The 17,492-nt window shown below is 35.7% G+C and overlaps 1 protein-coding gene across 2 annotated transcripts; it reads left to right on the forward strand.

Moving 5' to 3' along the window:
• The first annotated feature begins 1,436 nt into the window (after positions 1–1,436).
• Positions 1,437–17,424, forward strand: LOC132029665 (uncharacterized). Of its 2 annotated transcripts, none has more exons than XM_059418974.1 (10): positions 1,437–1,568; positions 4,181–4,359; positions 7,034–7,165; positions 7,253–7,303; positions 9,299–9,395; positions 13,613–13,659; positions 14,490–14,706; positions 16,002–16,134; positions 16,612–16,654; positions 17,134–17,424. In XM_059418974.1, exons 1-10 carry the CDS (start codon positions 1,523–1,525, stop codon positions 17,206–17,208), a joined length of 1,020 nt encoding a protein of 339 aa, XP_059274957.1. In that variant the 5' UTR covers positions 1,437–1,522; the 3' UTR covers positions 17,209–17,424. The 2 variants fall into 2 exon arrangements, with proteins under 2 accessions (XP_059274957.1, XP_059274958.1); XM_059418975.1 differs by lacking the exon at positions 1,437–1,568 and adding an exon at positions 3,306–3,489.
• The last annotated feature ends 68 nt before the right edge of the window (positions 17,425–17,492 follow it).

Genomic DNA, 17,492 nt, shown 5'->3' on the forward strand with positions numbered 1-17,492 from the left:
CATACATACTCATTTCCCCATGATACATTGATGTGAACTTTATAACTTGGTATTGATGATGATAAGTGAGGAAGTGGAACTTTAATTGGTAGTAAAAGATTGAATTGTGATAAGACACGAATGGGATCTTGATTATGATTTACTGTTGGTAATGATATTATGCAAGACTTGATATAACTTATGGTGTTTATGATCTCCATAGCATATTCATTGGCATTGATTTTATGTGATTCAGCATTCATGCATGCATACATTCATACATGATGGAAATGGTATGAAAATGATTTGATGAGAGAAGTGTGAAATCAGTTTGATAAATTTATGGGGTCGGGTTGCACGCCACAACAAATATTTATGGGATCAGGTTGCACGCCACAACGGTACATGGACGCCTTGGGTCCCCTGCGAGTCATGACTATCGAGATGTGGAGGTACTCCGTCCGTAGCATGTGTGTACGTGCATCGCACACTCATTCATATTACATGCATTCACATCTCTGATTCTGTTTGTTGTATTTGTTATATTGCATGGTGCGTTTTAGCCTTGATTCTTTGGTTGTTAAATTATTTGAGATGTTGCGTGCTTGTTAATCCCTTACCTAGACACTTGATGGATTCGAAGGCTAGAGGTTCCGCCTAGGCTATGACTATAGACTTCGAGATCTAGTGTGGTTCACATTATTGCAAAGACTTACGGGATGTGTTAGGACGCATTTGGGATCGCTTATCTGCTTATCTTTCGCTTTCTTTCTTTATATATGTTAGCTAATTGTGTCGACGATGCCTACCAAGACGTGTTGCTTTTTATCGATACTTCTTGCTACATCCTTTTCGGGGTGTAGAGTTGTTCCAGGTACTTGAGAGATTCAGTTAGCTTTCAAGGATCTCACGGAGTTCATCCAGACTTTTCTGTTAAATTCTCATTCTAAAAAGAAGTTGTATTCAGGTTGTGATTGTAATTTTTATTCAAGTTGTATACTTAGAAGCTCTTGTACTATTCAGATCAGATTCCTTGGGTAGTTTATGTATTTCCGCAATTATTACTTTATATGATATTTGAGACTTATTAACATTTATATTATTCTTCCGCATTGATAGATTATATGTTAGGTAAGGGAAGGGTTCGCCCACTTGGGGGGAATGTGTTGGGTGCCGGCTTGACCCTCGTTTTGGGTCGTGACACAAGCAAAAATAAATATCTATTTTTAATATAATGAAAAAGTAGAAGTAGACGGAGAAAAGAACTTTTCCCCCAAAAAAACCAACTAAAAGGAAAGGAAAAAAAAAACAAGAAGAAAATGAAGAACACGTGATTAGCACGTGGTAAACACCTTTCGCTTTCTCCCAAATTCTAATAAGATTCTTACGGATTATAAAGGAAAGAAGAAAAAGACGCAAATTCTTAAAATCTTCCTTCAAGATTCTAAATATGTTTCAATATAGTGGAAGTTACATATCAACAAAAACAAAGAATGAAAATTGCCCTCTGAAACTTGGGGATCTGCTTGGATGGTCCGATCACATGGCGTCTACTCAACAAACAAACATTCCTTTGCCTCCTGACCGTGGTAATCTCTCCAATTTTCCAATTTTGCCATCGAAACTCTTCCTTTTCTTTGTTTTTTCATCTTTTTTTGTTGTGAATATTGTTGGGTTTCTTTGAGTTTTTGTTATCTCGGGTGTTACCTTCTTCATTTTTATGACATTGGGTTTTAATTTTCATGATTTCTTGTGGTTTGTAGTACTTTCTTGTTTTGGGGGGCACCTTGTATGTTCAAATTAGTCTCGTTTGTGAGTTTCTAGTTGTTTGCATTTTTGAGGAAAGTAACTTTTTTCTCCAAAAAGGCCCACTAAAAAAGAAAGAAGAAAATGAAGAACACGTGATTAGCACGTGGTAAGAAAATGAAGAACATGTGATTAGCACGTGGTAAGCACATTCTGTTTTTTCAAATTCTAATCAGATTCTTACAGATTAAAAAAAAACAGATTCTTATTGAGACAAACTTCATTCAAGATTCTATGTACCGGTTCAATAAATAGCGAAAGTGACATATGAAGAGAAACAAAGAATGAAAAATATTTCCCTCTGAAACTTGGGGATCTGCTTGAATGGTCCAGCTTCTTCTTCTTCTTCTTTTGTTTTCGCCCTTTTTCTGTTGTGGATTTTCCTGGGTTTATTTGGGTTTGATATCTCAGGTGTTAACTTCTCCATTTTGAGAAATTAGATTTTAATTTTCATGCTTCCTTAGGGTCTAGTACTTTTTTGGGGGCTTCTTGTATGGACAATTTTTTTGTGGCAAGTTTAATTAGAAGAAGCCACATAAATGTATGTTTAATAAACACACTTTAACTATAGATAAAGTATTTGATGAAAAATAACTTCAATTCAGATGTCTAAGTGAAAATTATTGGCAAGCCCCATTTATGTGTTATGCCTAACATTTAACCTTTTTCACAAAAAGACCCACTAAAAAAGAAAGAAAAACAAGAAGAAGAAAAGGACGAACGAGTCACGTGAGCAGCACATTGGTAAGCACCGTTCTTTTTATTCAACTTTTAATTAGATTCTTACTGAGACAATCTTCTTTCAAGATTCCATGTACAATACAAATAAATAGTGAACATTACATATCAATAGAAGTAAAGAATGAATATTTTCCTCTGAGACTTCTTGATCTGCTTGAATGCTCCGATAACATGGTATCTACTCAACATTCCTTTGCCTCCTAATCCTGATAATTTTATCGCATTCTCCCTTCTTATCATTTAAATTTATGATTTTAGCGATAAGAATTATTCTTTCTATTTGTTTTCATCTTCTTTTTTTTTTTGTGAGAATATTTTTGGGATTATTTGAGGTATTGATATCTTAGGCATTACATTCTCCATTTTGATGAAATTATATTTTAATTTTTATGCTTTCTTAGATTTTCTAGTACTTTTTGTGAGAACAGTTTATATGTGCAAATTTTCTAGTGACATTAGTCTTGAAGGTTTTGCATCAATCAGACATAAACAAGTTTAATAAGAAGAAGTCACATTAATCGTATGTTTAAGAAGCACAATTTAAATATAAATAAACTATTTAATAAAAAATAACTTCAATTAAAATATTTAATATAATGAACAAGTAAAAGTGAATCGTCAAACTGTGCAAGCTTAACCTTTTTTTTTTTTTTAAAAAAAACAACTAAACTGAAGAAAAAAAATAAAGAAGAAAATGAAAAGAGATTCACGTGACTAGCACATGATTAGAAGCATCCCTTTTTCCAAATTCCAACCAGATTCTTAGGGGGGACAATCTTTCTTTTCAAGATTCTTAAAAGCATACAGTTTCAATAAATAGTGAAGGCGTTACATAATATATGTCAAGAAAACCAAACAAAGAATGAAAAATATTTGTCTGTGAAAACTTGGGGATCTTGCTTGGATGGTCGGATCAAATGGCGTCTACTCAACAAACAAGCATTCCTTTGCCTCCTGACCCTGGTATTCCCCATTAAAACTCCTTCTTTTTCTTTGTTTTCATCCTTTTCTTTTCTGGCTTTCTTTGGGTTTTTGATATCTTGGGTGTTGATGGAATTGGGTTTTTATTTTCATGCTTTCTTGGGGTTTCTAGTACTAGTTTTGGGGTGTGTAAATTTTCTGGTGGCACTAATCTTGAAGGTTTTGCATCAATCAGATATGGGCAAGTCCAAATTTTCTATGTTTTACGTCCTGTTATAGCCCTATAGGTCCATTAGTACATTGATTAATCATTGGACTTTCTATTTTTATGTGTTCTTGTTTGTTATCTTGGATGTTACATTCTCCATTTTGATGAAATTCGGTTTTTAATTTTCGTGCTTTCTTCGGGTTACTAGTACTTTTTTTGTATGTGCAATTTTTCTGGTGGCATTACTCTTGAATATTGCTTGTCCAAATTTGCATGCTGAGCCATGAATATTTGCATGTTGGTTCATAACTAACTATGGCATGTTGTATTTGACCTAAAAGTTTTTGTCATAAGGAAAAGAAATAATAAAGAAGGATGTAAATGAAAACAGCCTCTCTACCTCTTAGGTAGGGGTAAGGTCTGCGTACATCCTACCCTCCCCAGGCCCCACTTTGTGGATTACACTGAGTATGTTGTTGTTGTTGTAAATGAAGACTGAAAGTTCTTTGATGTTGGTCTTCACAGGGGACAAAATCCAAGGGGAAGACGAGGCACATTTTTCTTCAGTTCCAATCCATGTTGTTACTAATCCATCTGAACTACCTGTTGAATTCTTGGAGCCTTCTCCTGAGACGCAACTGGTTATTGGTTTTGATTGTGAGGGTGTTGATCTTTGTCGCCATGGGACTCTCTGTATTATGCAGGTAAATCCACAATCTGAATGTATATCGTGTCATTCTGCCTTAAAATTTCAAATTATTTAAGTTGAAGTATGGTGTTACATGGCCTGCAATAATGAAATATTTTGAGGTTAGTGAATAGTGGTCCATACAGCTCTAGATTAATGAAAATGTTAATCCAATTTGATGGTCATGCTTTTCATGGACGCCCGTAAGCCTTTGAAGTTATGAGCTTGTAATGTAGAGTTTTCAGACTTGATGTGTTTTGCTCAAAAGTTTCAGTTTACTTAACGTGGTAATCCTGGTTTGGGAGGGATGATTAGGGGACTTTTCTTTTGGTGAAGTATCTTTTAATGCTCTATTTTTGCAGCTTGATGAACTAGGGCATAATTAAGATGGTTCTCCCGGAAAATATTTACTTTTCTACCATATCCACATCATGTGCTCCCTAGATCATCAGGTTTAAGACTAAAAGCTACACCTGCTTGCCTTTTTACGAGGTATATGTTTTTGAATTGTTGAAGTGTGTGACTATCTCATGTAAAAATTTAAGGAGAGCACACCTTTATTTACTTAATTATGTCTTCAGCCAAACCTTCTCATGTGCGGGCATGATTCTTTTTTATGGTGAGTGGCGGTCAGACTCGAACCTAAGATCTTCGTCGCCTCTAATACCATGTTAAAGTATGTGACCATCTAATTTAAAAGCTTAAATTGTTAGAGAGAGTACAATTTATTTACTTAATTATGTCTTTGACATTTATATTCTCCAAATGTATCTTTTTCTGCTGACCATCCGCAGTAGCCTTAGATGTCCCAATTGACTAGTGGAGTATTTGAAATGCTGAAAACTGGCATGTGGCATCAGAGAACCTCATACATTCTCTAAGATGTCATGATACACACGGGCAACGTAATTAAGGTTTTCACTGTTAGTAGCATATGAAAGTCTGTTTTGGCTGTTTGCATCTGTGATCTTCTCTGTGTTTGGGAGAATTTATGTTTGATCGAGGAGGAAGACAACAGGTGATTTGGAAGAGAAGTATGAGAATAGACATCTTCAACATGTTCAACATTGAGATATCATAGCTAGTTCCGTTGGATCTTCTTCCTTTCTTTTGTCACTCATTTTACCAGCAATGAATGAAGATCCAATGGTAGACTGAAGAGTAAGCAGTTGAAAAATGTGACGGAAGAGAGATCATGGAGGAAATTTTTAGGCAAGGAAGGAGAGAGGGATATAACTATTTTTAGACAACAATCCTCAGCTTTGACAAATAGGGTGATCTGGAGAGTGTTGGTGGGGTTAGAGAAGCCTTATAAAGTGTATTTGATATGATAAAGCTTTTATCGTAGCTATTTTTAGGCTTTACCTTTTTTTTTATTTAAGGAAGAGAATTTCACTAAAAGGCATCAAGAAGATGCAGTGAGTACAAAAGAGTGCGATAATAGCTCCAATACCGAAAATCTAAGCTACGATCAGGGAGCTAACAAAATCCAGAAAGTAGTCAGCACTAGATAGTTCCAACTAAATAAGTTCATTAAACAACTACCTTTAAGGAAAATGTTGGAGTTGATCAGCCATAAAAACACTTTCGGTTTCTTTCTTTACAAATGCACCTAAAACTAACTGCTGGTATCATCAGAAATTCCAGTTTCTTTTTCTTTTCTAGAAAATCTTGCTACATCGAAAATTATGACAAAAAGTAGGTTTGAGGAAATTTTTAGTGAATGAAGGAAAGAGGAATATGGATATTTTGAAAAGTCAATCCTCAACTTACATGAGTGTGATGGACTGTGAAGTGCTAGGGTTAGAATACCTACATGCCTTAAAAAGTGTAAGTTGATGCTATTAAGAATATATACAGCCAGTTTTGCAATGATCTGACTTTCTTTTTAGGCTTTCTTAGTTTAAAATTTGAAAAAATCTCGCGATGTGGTGGCAGCATGTATTTCTTTTTAAAAAAGAATGATTTGATCATATCCCTTTCTGCTCTTATTCCTTGTTTCCTTTTTCTCTTGCTGCTTTTGTAGTCCCTGCATTCCCAATGTTTTTTATGTTTTTATATAAGTTCCAACTGTTCCAGAATCCAAATGCAGCTAACTTCTGCTACTTTTTGGTTTGTTTCAATTGATTTGACCCCTCTTTAACTGTCTTCAAGATTTCAAAATAAATTTATGGTAATACCACTATTTATTGGTTGATAGGCAATACTGTCTATTTTCTAAAATTCATGTGATGTGATATCTTCTCAACATAGTACCCAACTTCCATACGAAGTCAAAGCTATTGACACACATACCTCAAACTAACTACAACATGGTAATATAAAAAAACTCTTTCTAAATCTTCATATTAGTCAAATTGGGTCGTCTAGATTGGGGTAAGAGTGTATTTTGGGAGTTATCAAAAGTAATTTTAAATGTGCCTTGTGCTAAATTTAATCCTTGTGCTTGTATCCTTGCCTTCAAAACATTGATTCTCAAATAGTTGGCCTCCGAATCGTAATATTCAGTTTCTTCTTTATTGTCTGGTGAATTGAAGGCTTCACCATCCATAAAGAGCTTCTAAGGCTGTGGCATATTCAGATTTGCCATTAAATTTGTCTGCTTGTTTCAGATCAAAACAAAAAAGTGATATTTGCAGCCTAACCTAGTATTCATAATGCTTCCAGTTGATAAACTTTTGTTTGTACAGCTCGCCTTTCCTGATGCAATATATTTGGTTGACGCTATTCAAGGTGGAGAGACTGTTATCCAAGCCTGTAAGCCTGCACTTGAGTCTAATTACATCACAAAAGTTATTCATGATTGCAAACGAGATAGTGAGGTCTCTTATTGATTTCTTCTCTTTTTAAATTCTTTGTATTATGAAGCTTTGTTGCATGTTTAATTTACTTCTTCATTCTTCTTTCAGGCATTGTATTTTCAGTTCGGCATAAAGTTGCACAATGTTGTGGATACACAGGCAAGAATTCTCACTTGAAGTTGTCTCAGTATACTTAATTTGCACATGCCTTTAGTTTAAGATGTGTTATGATAATAGTTGAAATTTATGAAGCTGGAGCAGTTTGTTAAAAGAAAGTCATGTTAAAACTAGAGTCGATACAGCTATTAGTAGTATATGTTATAAACAATAGATTAATAGCTAAGATGTCTGTAGATAGACATGTTTATTGAAAGACAAACTCGAGTTAATAATAGTATTGGTCGTTTGAATAGTTTGAATTTCGTACATAGACAAGTTTGTTGCTCCGGGGAGTGGTTAAGCAATTTTGAGCGGACGATCAAAGAGTAGGTCACATGATTTGTGAAGGAGGAATTATTGAATGTTGTGTTTGCTGCTACAGTTTAGCTAGAATAATTAGTTGTTTAGTTTTAGACTCCGTCTACTACTTTTTTCAAATTTAAACTTATCTTAGAGACATTTCAGTTTGACTATTTATTCTGCAGATTTTCAGCAGGTTTTTATGTTTTCAAGTGGCTATTTAAAATGCTATGGTTAATTAAAAATTTAGGAGAAAATTGTAATCATATTTTCAACCTCCTTGTCGCTCCATCTTTTAAAGAACCCAACAGTGATATCAGAGCCTCAGTTTCTATTATAGGATCTGTGAGTTCACTCAAAAAGAACCATTTGAAACTATTTTTTAACCATATTTTTCAACATGGCAAGCAACAGTCTCTCCTCAAATGGCCCACAAGCCTTCATCGGTGAAAACTATCAAATTTGATCTGTGAAATGAAGTCTTGTTTTGAAGCCTATGATCTATAGGAAGTTGTGATGGAAGATAGACCCTTAATTCCACCACCCCCCCTGCAATTTCTCGATAATCAAGCACAAACAAAAAACACAAATTAAGGAGGAACAATGTTTTAGATTGAAGCAATTAAAGCAAAGGAGTTTTAAATATTGCATTAGCTGTTATAGTTTTGCTACAATAACTAGTTGTTTATTTTATGACGGATTTACTACTTTGTTAAACTTTAAATTTTTTTTAGATATTTTTGGTTGTTGAGATATTTTAGTTTGAATATTTATTCTCAGATTTGCTACAGGCTTTCTGCTTATAAGTGACTGTTTTAAAGCCCTATGGTTAATAAATTTTTATTCCCTCCGATTCACTTTGTGTTTTAGTTTGACTAGACGCGGAGTCTAACTGTCTAAGAAAGCAATGGAGACTTTTGAATTTTGTGGTCTTAAACTAAAGATGTGTATAATGTACCAAAATGCCCTTTGAATCTTATGGTCTTAAATATGGCATGCGGGATTGTTGAAATTAAAGAGTTACTAAATATAGAAAGTGACATTGTTCTGGAAAATACTAAAAAGGAAAGTTAGACACATAAATTGAGACAAAAGGATTAAGACAGAATTTGAATCATATTTTCAACCTACCTCCTTGCTGCTCCATTTTTTTTTTACGAAACCCAACATACCAGGCCGCTTTATGGGGGGGCCTTTTTAATTTTCGTTACTGCCTTACTGCCAAGTATTGGTGAAGGGTAAAAGTAGTACTCTTGGATTTTCAGTCCATTCAATTACATTTGGTTTGTACCGATTCACCACATGGGTCCTTCCTTTAGTTTTCTTTACTCGACCTTCTGACTGTCAATGATCATTCTTTAGATTCTTCACGGTAGTTTCTTCTTCCCAACTGGTTGGTGATGAAGTTAACAATTGTGATTACATGTTATGGATTGAATAGACTGATTCGAAAACATATTAGAGATTAAGTGAGTCACATCCTTCATCGTTTGTTCTCTATCTTTCTGTTTTTATTTCCCAGAATATGTTCCTTTGCATGTCCGATTGTCTGTTCTTTCTATAAATTTGACATTGATTATGTTAGCTGATTATAGCTAGGGTTTATTTACCTTGAAGTGATAAATGGAGAGTAGTATGGTTGTGACCAGTTTGATACCCTTGGATAATTAATGTTTATACTCTCTCCTAAAGCAGATTGCATATTCTTTGATCAATGAACAAGAAGGACAAGCACGGGTCCCAGATGACTACATATCATTTGTTGGTCTACTTGCTGACCCACGTTATTGTGGTATTGATCTTTCTTCTGTTTTATATCTTTTACTTGCTTACGTGTGCCTTGAACTTTCACAACCTTGTTCTGTTGATCCTGCTAGATAGATATGAGCTTGAAAGCAAGGATGAATGAAGCCTAACATCTAGTGGAAACTATCATGTATATGAATGCATTTTTCTATAAAATTAGATAACAAGTTACAAGGGAGAAATAATAACCTCATTAAGATCTGAAATTATCACAATTACCATGCTGGCTTCTAAACCTAATGAGTTCTATCAACTTGAGTACAGCTTGTACTCAAGTTGTTTGGCATCCCTTAACACTATGCCGGTGTGGCTTTATTGCTTATGAACTTTTTCGTTCAATGTTTTTTGGACTCTTTCATTTCATATTTTTACAGTTTTGAATCTTTCACTTTCTCTGCCCTTCGTTCAAATTGCTGTCACCTACGAGCCTGAAGATCTTGATATTTTGGCCCTGATCTCTAGCATTTCAGATCTTTTAAGTTGGTGTTTTCTAAGGATTCGAGTAATGGGTTGGTCTGCAGGGGTGATGAGTATTCTATGTTCTTTTGGCTTGGTGGGGGCCTGATGGAAGGCATAACGAGTAATAAATCTATAATAAAAAGAATTTTAGTAATCTGATAGTTTTCTTAGTTGTAGATTATCTGGAATAGATTTGGTGGACTAAGGGATTTGCGTATAACACAGTTCGGCAAACTACCTCTAATCATTTTGGCACTGTCATAATACATTTTTTATCTAAATTCTAATTTATTTGCGGATAGTAAGCTGCAGTTTTACTCTTAACAGGAGAGGCAGTCATTTCTTTGTATCTTATGGTTGAAATGTAATTCCTCATCTTGATTGATCAAAAGTGTATTTGCTACTGATCAAAATATGACCGAAGTGTCTCAAATAACTGCCAGGATTTGATTTATTATTAGCAACTTTCTTAGAAAAGCATAGATGAGTTAATCTAAAGTTCAAAAGCCTTGTTAAAGAATATTAGAGCAAGAGTTATCTTGGCCCTTGCGACAGCTATATAAATGCTCTTTATGTTTTACTTTCTATCTGGGAGTTGCTGGAATACTCTTAGGGGTAGTTTGATTGGTGGGCTAAGGGATTATAATCCCAGGATAAACGGTGGGATATTCTGTCCCATGTTTGGTACAATTTTTTATTCTGGGACTAGCAATGCCAGGATTGTTTATACTACATTTGTGGTATACTTTTATACCACACTTTATGTGGAATAATGATCACCAGGATTACTACTCCTGGGATAAAGTAGTGACACTGTTACTCGGACTCTTCAAAAATGTCGACGGGTGCGTGTGGAATCCTTCAAAAGTAGTGTATTTTTGGAGGATCCGACACGGGTGCGGCAGCAATTTTTTTTTTTTTTTTGAGAAACTGGTACTGTTGTATTCCTCAGCATTAAGGGTATGCTGGCAACCTCCAAAAAACGGACAGTAAAGAAAAAGATTTTAAAGATAAAGATAAACTTACAGTGCTCCTAGTAAATCTACAAGGTCATCTACATTCTCTATACATTGTTCTTTACACCAAAAATAGAAAGATACAATACTATTCTCCTTCACTTTCTGAATAGAATTTGATGTATCTTCAAAACATCTCCCATTTCTTTCTTTCCATACTGTCCACCAAATGCATGCGGGGATTACCCTCCACCATTTTTTCTGGCTCTTGCTTCCCCCTCTTCTGATCCAACAGGTCAATAAATCAGCAGTATGTTCAGGCATTGTCCATTTGACTTCTGCGAGACTTAAGAACATTGACCATAATTGTGCTGTAAATCTACAATGAAGAAAGAGATGGCTATTTGTTTCTCGTCTGCATACATAGAAAACATCTGGGCACAACAGTTCGGCCTTTTCTCTGAAGCACCTCTTGAGTTAGGCATGCCCTTCTTACAACCAACCAAGTGAAGCATCTCACCTTTGTAGGTGCTATACTTTCCCAAACATTCTTCCATAAACCTGGTCTCCCTTCACTAGCAACCGTGTTTCTTTTCCTGTACAACCTCTTAACATAAAAGGCTCCATCAGAGTTGTGTCTCCATCTAATAGCATCAGGTATATTGGTTGTACCAGTGAACAAACCAATATCCTTCAAAAGTTCTGCCACTCTTTCCACCTCCCAGTCATTCAGATGTCTCCTGAAAAGCAGGTTCCGACCTTGAAGTGTCCAGCAATCACCAATTGTAGCATTCGGATTTGAACAAATGGAGAACAGATCAGGGAAAGCATTCTTAAGTGAAGTTCCATTTATCCAAACATCATTCCAGAACAGTATATTAGAGCCATTGCCCACTCTAAGACATGTATCTTCTTTCAGCATGTTCCACAAAGCTCTGATAGTTTTCCAAACTCCCACACCATAAGTGTTGTTGACTTCATCTGTACACCAATGATTGTGTTGTTCATATTTACTTTGAACAACCTCTCTCTATAGTGAATGTTCTTCCTCATTAAACCTCCATAACCACTTCATCATAAGACAATTGTTGTGTAGCCTTAAGTTCCTAATGACCATCCCCCCCTGTTTCTTGCTTTTTTCGACTACCTTCCATTTAACCAGATTATAGCCTTTTCCTTTTTTGTTACCGTGCCACAAGAACTCTCTTCTCAGTTTGTTTAGCCTCTTGATCACCTTGGTAGGGATAGGAAACAAAGACATCACATAAGTGGGCAAAGAATCTAGGACTGAATTTATTAGAGTGAGCCTGCCCCCTAAAGAAAGATACTGAGCTTTCCATTTTGCTAATTTCTTCTCTGTCTTCTCTATGATGCCATCCCATATCCCCATTGCTTTAGGCATCCCATATCCCCATTGCTTTATGCTTGTAGCCCAAAGGCATTCCAAGATACACAGTTGGAAGGGTCTCCACCTTACACCCCAGAATGTCCGCCAAAGTTTGTATACGAGGGACTTCATTTATAGAGAATAAACTGCTCTTTCTCCAGTTAACACTTAAACCAGAGGAAGCTTCAAAGACTATTAGCATCAATCTGATATACTTGATCTGGTCAACCTCAGGCTCACAAAAGATGATTGTGTCATCAGCATAGAGTAAGTGACAAATTTTTAGATTCTCCTCCTCCCTGTTCCTCAATTTGAAACCTGTCACCCATCTGTTCTCAAGTGCAACTCTCATCATACTGTTGAATCCCTCCATGACTAGAATGAACAGGAATGGGGATAACGGGTCCCCCTGTCTAAGCCCCCTTTCAGAATGGAAAAACCCCACAGGTTCTCCATTTACAAGAACTGAAAATCTAACAGTCTTGATACAAAAGCTGATCCATTTCACCCACTTTTCCCCAAAACCCATCTGTCTGAGTATGTTCAGTAGAAAATTCCAGTTCACATGATCATATGCCTTTTCCACATCCAGTTTACACATGATGCCAGGTGCTTCTCCCCTCAATCTAGAATCCACACATTCACTAGCAATAAGGGCAGCATCCATAATCTGTCTTCCTTTGATGAAAGCCATTTGATGCTTATTGACCAAGCTGCTCACCACTCTTTTCAATCTTTCTGCCAAAATCTTTGCTATGATCTTGTACACTCCTGTTATCAAGCTTATAGGCCTCGGAGAGTCCGAGCAACTTAAATCAACAAAGTGACACTTGTCCTTCTCCAAAGCTTTTCTCCCAAAGTATTTTTAGAAAGAGATAAAATTTAAAATAAAAGTTTATCCAATTTATCCAGTTTTAAACAATACACTAGTTTTATATTATACCTCGTATATCGTATTTTTAGTCCAATGAACCAAATACCTACCAATAAAAGTATATCCACTAAATAATCCCGACATTATTTAATCTCTGTATTATAATCCCCTCAAAATAATTATTCCCATACTGGTTGTTCCTGGTTGTTCACTGTTCAAGAATTCTTGTTTAGACAATTCAGACCATCCATACATAGTCTTTTAATCTAAGATTGAAATTCTTCCATATTTTATTGCTAAAATAACTTGTTTACAGACCAAACAAACCTTTACTCTTCGTGTTCTTTACTTCTTTATACCCACCCTAAAGGAACTGCAAGGGTTGGAACAGTTTGAGTTTGGTGCAGTATTTAGTGTTCTCTTGTGTTTGTGTGTTGAACTTAGTGCTTCTCTACTCCGGTTTAAGTTTTGAGCCGATGCAGATTTGGAATTTGTGGGAACTAAACATCTTCTTGCTTGTTGGACAGGAATATCTTATGATGAGAAAGAAGAAGTTAGAGTTCTTCTAAGACAGGTGAATTAAAATTTTGCTTGCACTTCAGCAAAGAAAAGCTGTTTTCTTGGATTAAATCATGTCCATATGTAGCTATATGTACATTGATTTGTTTACGGATATGTATACGTGACCGGTACGGGTACATGCAGTTCTTTTGCTAATTTTTAGTGTATTTTGAAGAATTTGCATGAAGTATTATCCATAACCAAATCACACCCCTTCAACACGGGTATGTCAAAGGAAAAAGATGGACCCATTTCTCGTAGTTAGAGACCTTAATATGTGTACTTCAGCCTCTAAAGGAAAGATGGGGGGCTTTTTCAACATTTTGCTCCTCAATTGGAGAGCCAACTACTAAACTGAAAGGAAAGGAAATAAACACCCCAAGTTTGTCTCCTTTTATCCTAAGCAAATAATGGGAGATGTGTCCTTTCACATGTTGAGTAGTAAGATTTTGCTACTATAGGTCCTAGCCAGGAGAGAAGGTTCCATGTTTTCCTCTGATCTGTGATCTCTCTTTCCTGGTCAAAGTTTTTATGGCTAAAAGATGGAAGAATCTTTCTCATGTTGTCTGAATTCCCTTTTCTTATTCTAGGAAAGCCATCATTTGTCTCAGCTATGTTTTTCTCGTTTCATCCAGTAGCATTATGTAAGTGTTAAATAGGAGCACATACAAGAAATTCTGATGAGAGAGATAAATAGTAGAAGGTCAACTGCGAGATGATGAATTATTTGTCAAAGCCTGTTTCCCTTCCCCCCCCCCCCTGCGAATATAGATGTTTTTGTAGTTTTCAGTCACTAAATCTACTTAAAGTTTCTATGGTTAATTATGTCTTTCACATCTGCAGGACCCAAAGTATTGGACATATAGACCATTGTCTGAACAGATGATCCGTGCTGCTGCAGATGATGTCCGATTTCTTCTTTATATATACCATAAGATGGTGCAAAAGTTGTGTGAAAAGTCCTTATGGCGCCTAGCTGTCCGTGGTGCCCTCTATTGTCGCTGTTTCTGCATCAATGACAATCATTTTGCAGACTGGCCGCCTCTACCTCCAATTCCAGGTTTATTTCTACCCCGTCTCTCTCAGTATTAACTGGTGTTGTTTGATTCTTACATGTAAATTCGGGCATATGTAGATTTGAATGGCTTTTTATATTCGGCAATACAATATTTTTCTTTGGCTATGAGATGTAAGTTCAAATAAGGAATGGATGGAAAGAATATCTGTTAGCTTTACATGGTTCAACCCTAAGCTTGCCGTAAATGTATAAAGCATTTATGGTTTATCTCATGGAAATGATTTCATCTTTTAAGCAGTGTTATCAAAAGCGAAAAGCGCGAAAAAATCTCTAAGGTCAGCTGGGGCTTTAAGCGCGAAGCGCATATAAAGCGTGGGCTTTAATGAAAAAAAGCGCAATGGTGCAAAAATACAAATATATATATATATATATATATATACATATATATATATATATATGTATATATATATATATATAGTCCAAGATTAATAATAATAAGCATGAATAACAAATATATGGACAAAGAAATTGTAAAAATATTAAGATAAAGTGAAATATCAATCATCTAGTGTCACCTCCTCAAGAGAGGCTCATTGGCAAGGAAAAGTATGTCTTAGAGCCTTGATGACGACACTGAAGCGCACATAAAGCGAGGCGAAGCGCTCAAAATGTTTTGAGCCTCGCTTCAGGGCTTAAGCGCGCCTTTGATAACACTGCTTTTAAGCATATAGGTATATAGGAGTAAATGTATTTTGAACCGCTAGTCTAGAGAAGCCCCAGTTTGCACTTTTTTTTTTTTTTTTTTTTTTTTTTTTTGATAAGGTAAAATTTGAAGCCCCAGTTTGTCTTAAGAAGATGATTTATTCCGTATTGGAATGAAGTGGGCCTGAATAGAGTGGAATGGATATGAAGGATTTATATGGACGACTTCAACTAATTTGGAACTGAGGCCTATTTGATTGATCGAAGCATATAGGCAGCTATAGCAAGCATGCTGGTAAAAGTTTGATTGGTTCCACTGAGCCATAAATTTAGTAAGTAGTACCTTTTCAAGAAGCACACTTCTAAAATTGTCTAGTCCTGAGATAAGGAGGTTAAAGTTGTGATTTCAGATATCGATAAGAAAATTTGACTTGATAAAGCAATGAATTATGTCTCACAGGTTTTGTTCAGTTCTAAAACCATGCAGATGTTTGTTTTATATGACCAACGCAGACATACATCCAAATATGCTGCTCTGGCGTGTAGAACTCAGACTTAGAGATCATGTCCCAGATGAAAGTCCTAAGCTTGTACATTTAGGCATGGTACTAATATTAGGTGGGTTGTGATTGCAGAAAATATTGCTTCTGCTGATGAAAGTATCCATGAGGAAGAAATCTTGTCTGTTCTTGATGTACCCCCTGGGAAAATGGGACGTGTTATTGGCAGAAAGGGAGCTTCTATATTGTCGATAAAGGAGTCATGCGAGTATGTTTCTTTACTTCAGCTTTTAATGTGTGCCTTATTGTCCGTTGGATGGTAAAAACTCTCCTTTTTTCCAAACATTATTTAAATGTTCAGCTTCTGGGCTTAAACAGCAAAGATAACATGATCCCGTTTGCTCCAATGTACAATTTCCTCTTTTATTCTAGATCCCATGAAGTATAGAACAAATGCATCTTGATTCTTGTGTAAAGAGAATGGGAAAGAGAGGGTAAGAGTGCAAAACAATTAAAATGAGCATTTCAAACGTGTTGCCCGACTTTTTCTCAAGGTCTAAAAATAAACCTGAGATTAGTTTCATTAAAATGATGACAGGCTGTTTATCTACTGATTTTATCTAGTAGCTTATCACCCGACGTTAGCTCCTTTAACCTAGTGTTTTGTCTTTGCTTGTATTTGTGTATAGGTTTATTAGTAATGAAGTATTGATGTTTGGTACTTTGATAATCTTTTCATTTGCAGTGCTGAAATATTCATAGGAGGTGCTAAAGGTCCTCCTGATAAGGTTAGTGCTATATTGTGAAAGATTGAATGCTATTGTACCTCTTGAAATTGTCCTTGCACCAATAATGTTTACATGGTACGCATGTTATTTTTCCTTTTGATAACTAACATAAACAAGACATGCAACCAAGTTTTACTTTGTACCTTTTGAGATCCTCAGGTGGTTGGTTGCGTGTATCCTTTCTTTTTTTGTGTGTCCTTCGTCGTATTTTCATGATTTAAACATCTTAGATGCAAAATTGCAAATAGTTGAGTTTCCCACCTTAACTACTGTTTCTGCAATGTTGTTGACTAAATTTAATTGCTTTGAGTTGTTCATTTATATGGTATTGAACGGTTACTTTTGGCCTAAGGGAAGGTCTTTTAAGTACCAATACCAAGAAAATAAACAGGTCAAGTTTTCTTCTTCTCAAAAGCAGTTCCAACTGCAGTCCCAGTGTACTCGTGTACTTGGTCTCACCTAGGATTGCTTTGTTGCAGGTTTTCATCATTGGACCAGTGAAGCAAGCAAGAAAAGCCGAAGCCATTCTAAGGGGAAAACTGCTAGATTTCTGATCAGGAGTTCATGCAGGACTTATATTGTATCTTTAGACTAAGAAAAAGAAAAGGCAAAACACATACCGGCTCTCGTACTTTGTATCATAAATAAGAAGTTTGTGTGGCTACAATGTAAGATTTGATTTGCTCACCAGTGACAGTTTTTCAGCTACTAGATTGCGAATATTGAGGAAATGGAAAGGATGAAATAAGAAATTTTAGTGATGCTCTTAATCTTGAAGTTCATTTAAATTACTAAAGCATTGGAAATTGTTCCAAATTCACTTCGATGACGAAAACAA

This window comes from Lycium ferocissimum, chromosome 9, assembly GCF_029784015.1.
Source record: "Lycium ferocissimum isolate CSIRO_LF1 chromosome 9, AGI_CSIRO_Lferr_CH_V1, whole genome shotgun sequence".
Taxonomy (NCBI): domain Eukaryota; kingdom Viridiplantae; phylum Streptophyta; class Magnoliopsida; order Solanales; family Solanaceae; genus Lycium; species Lycium ferocissimum.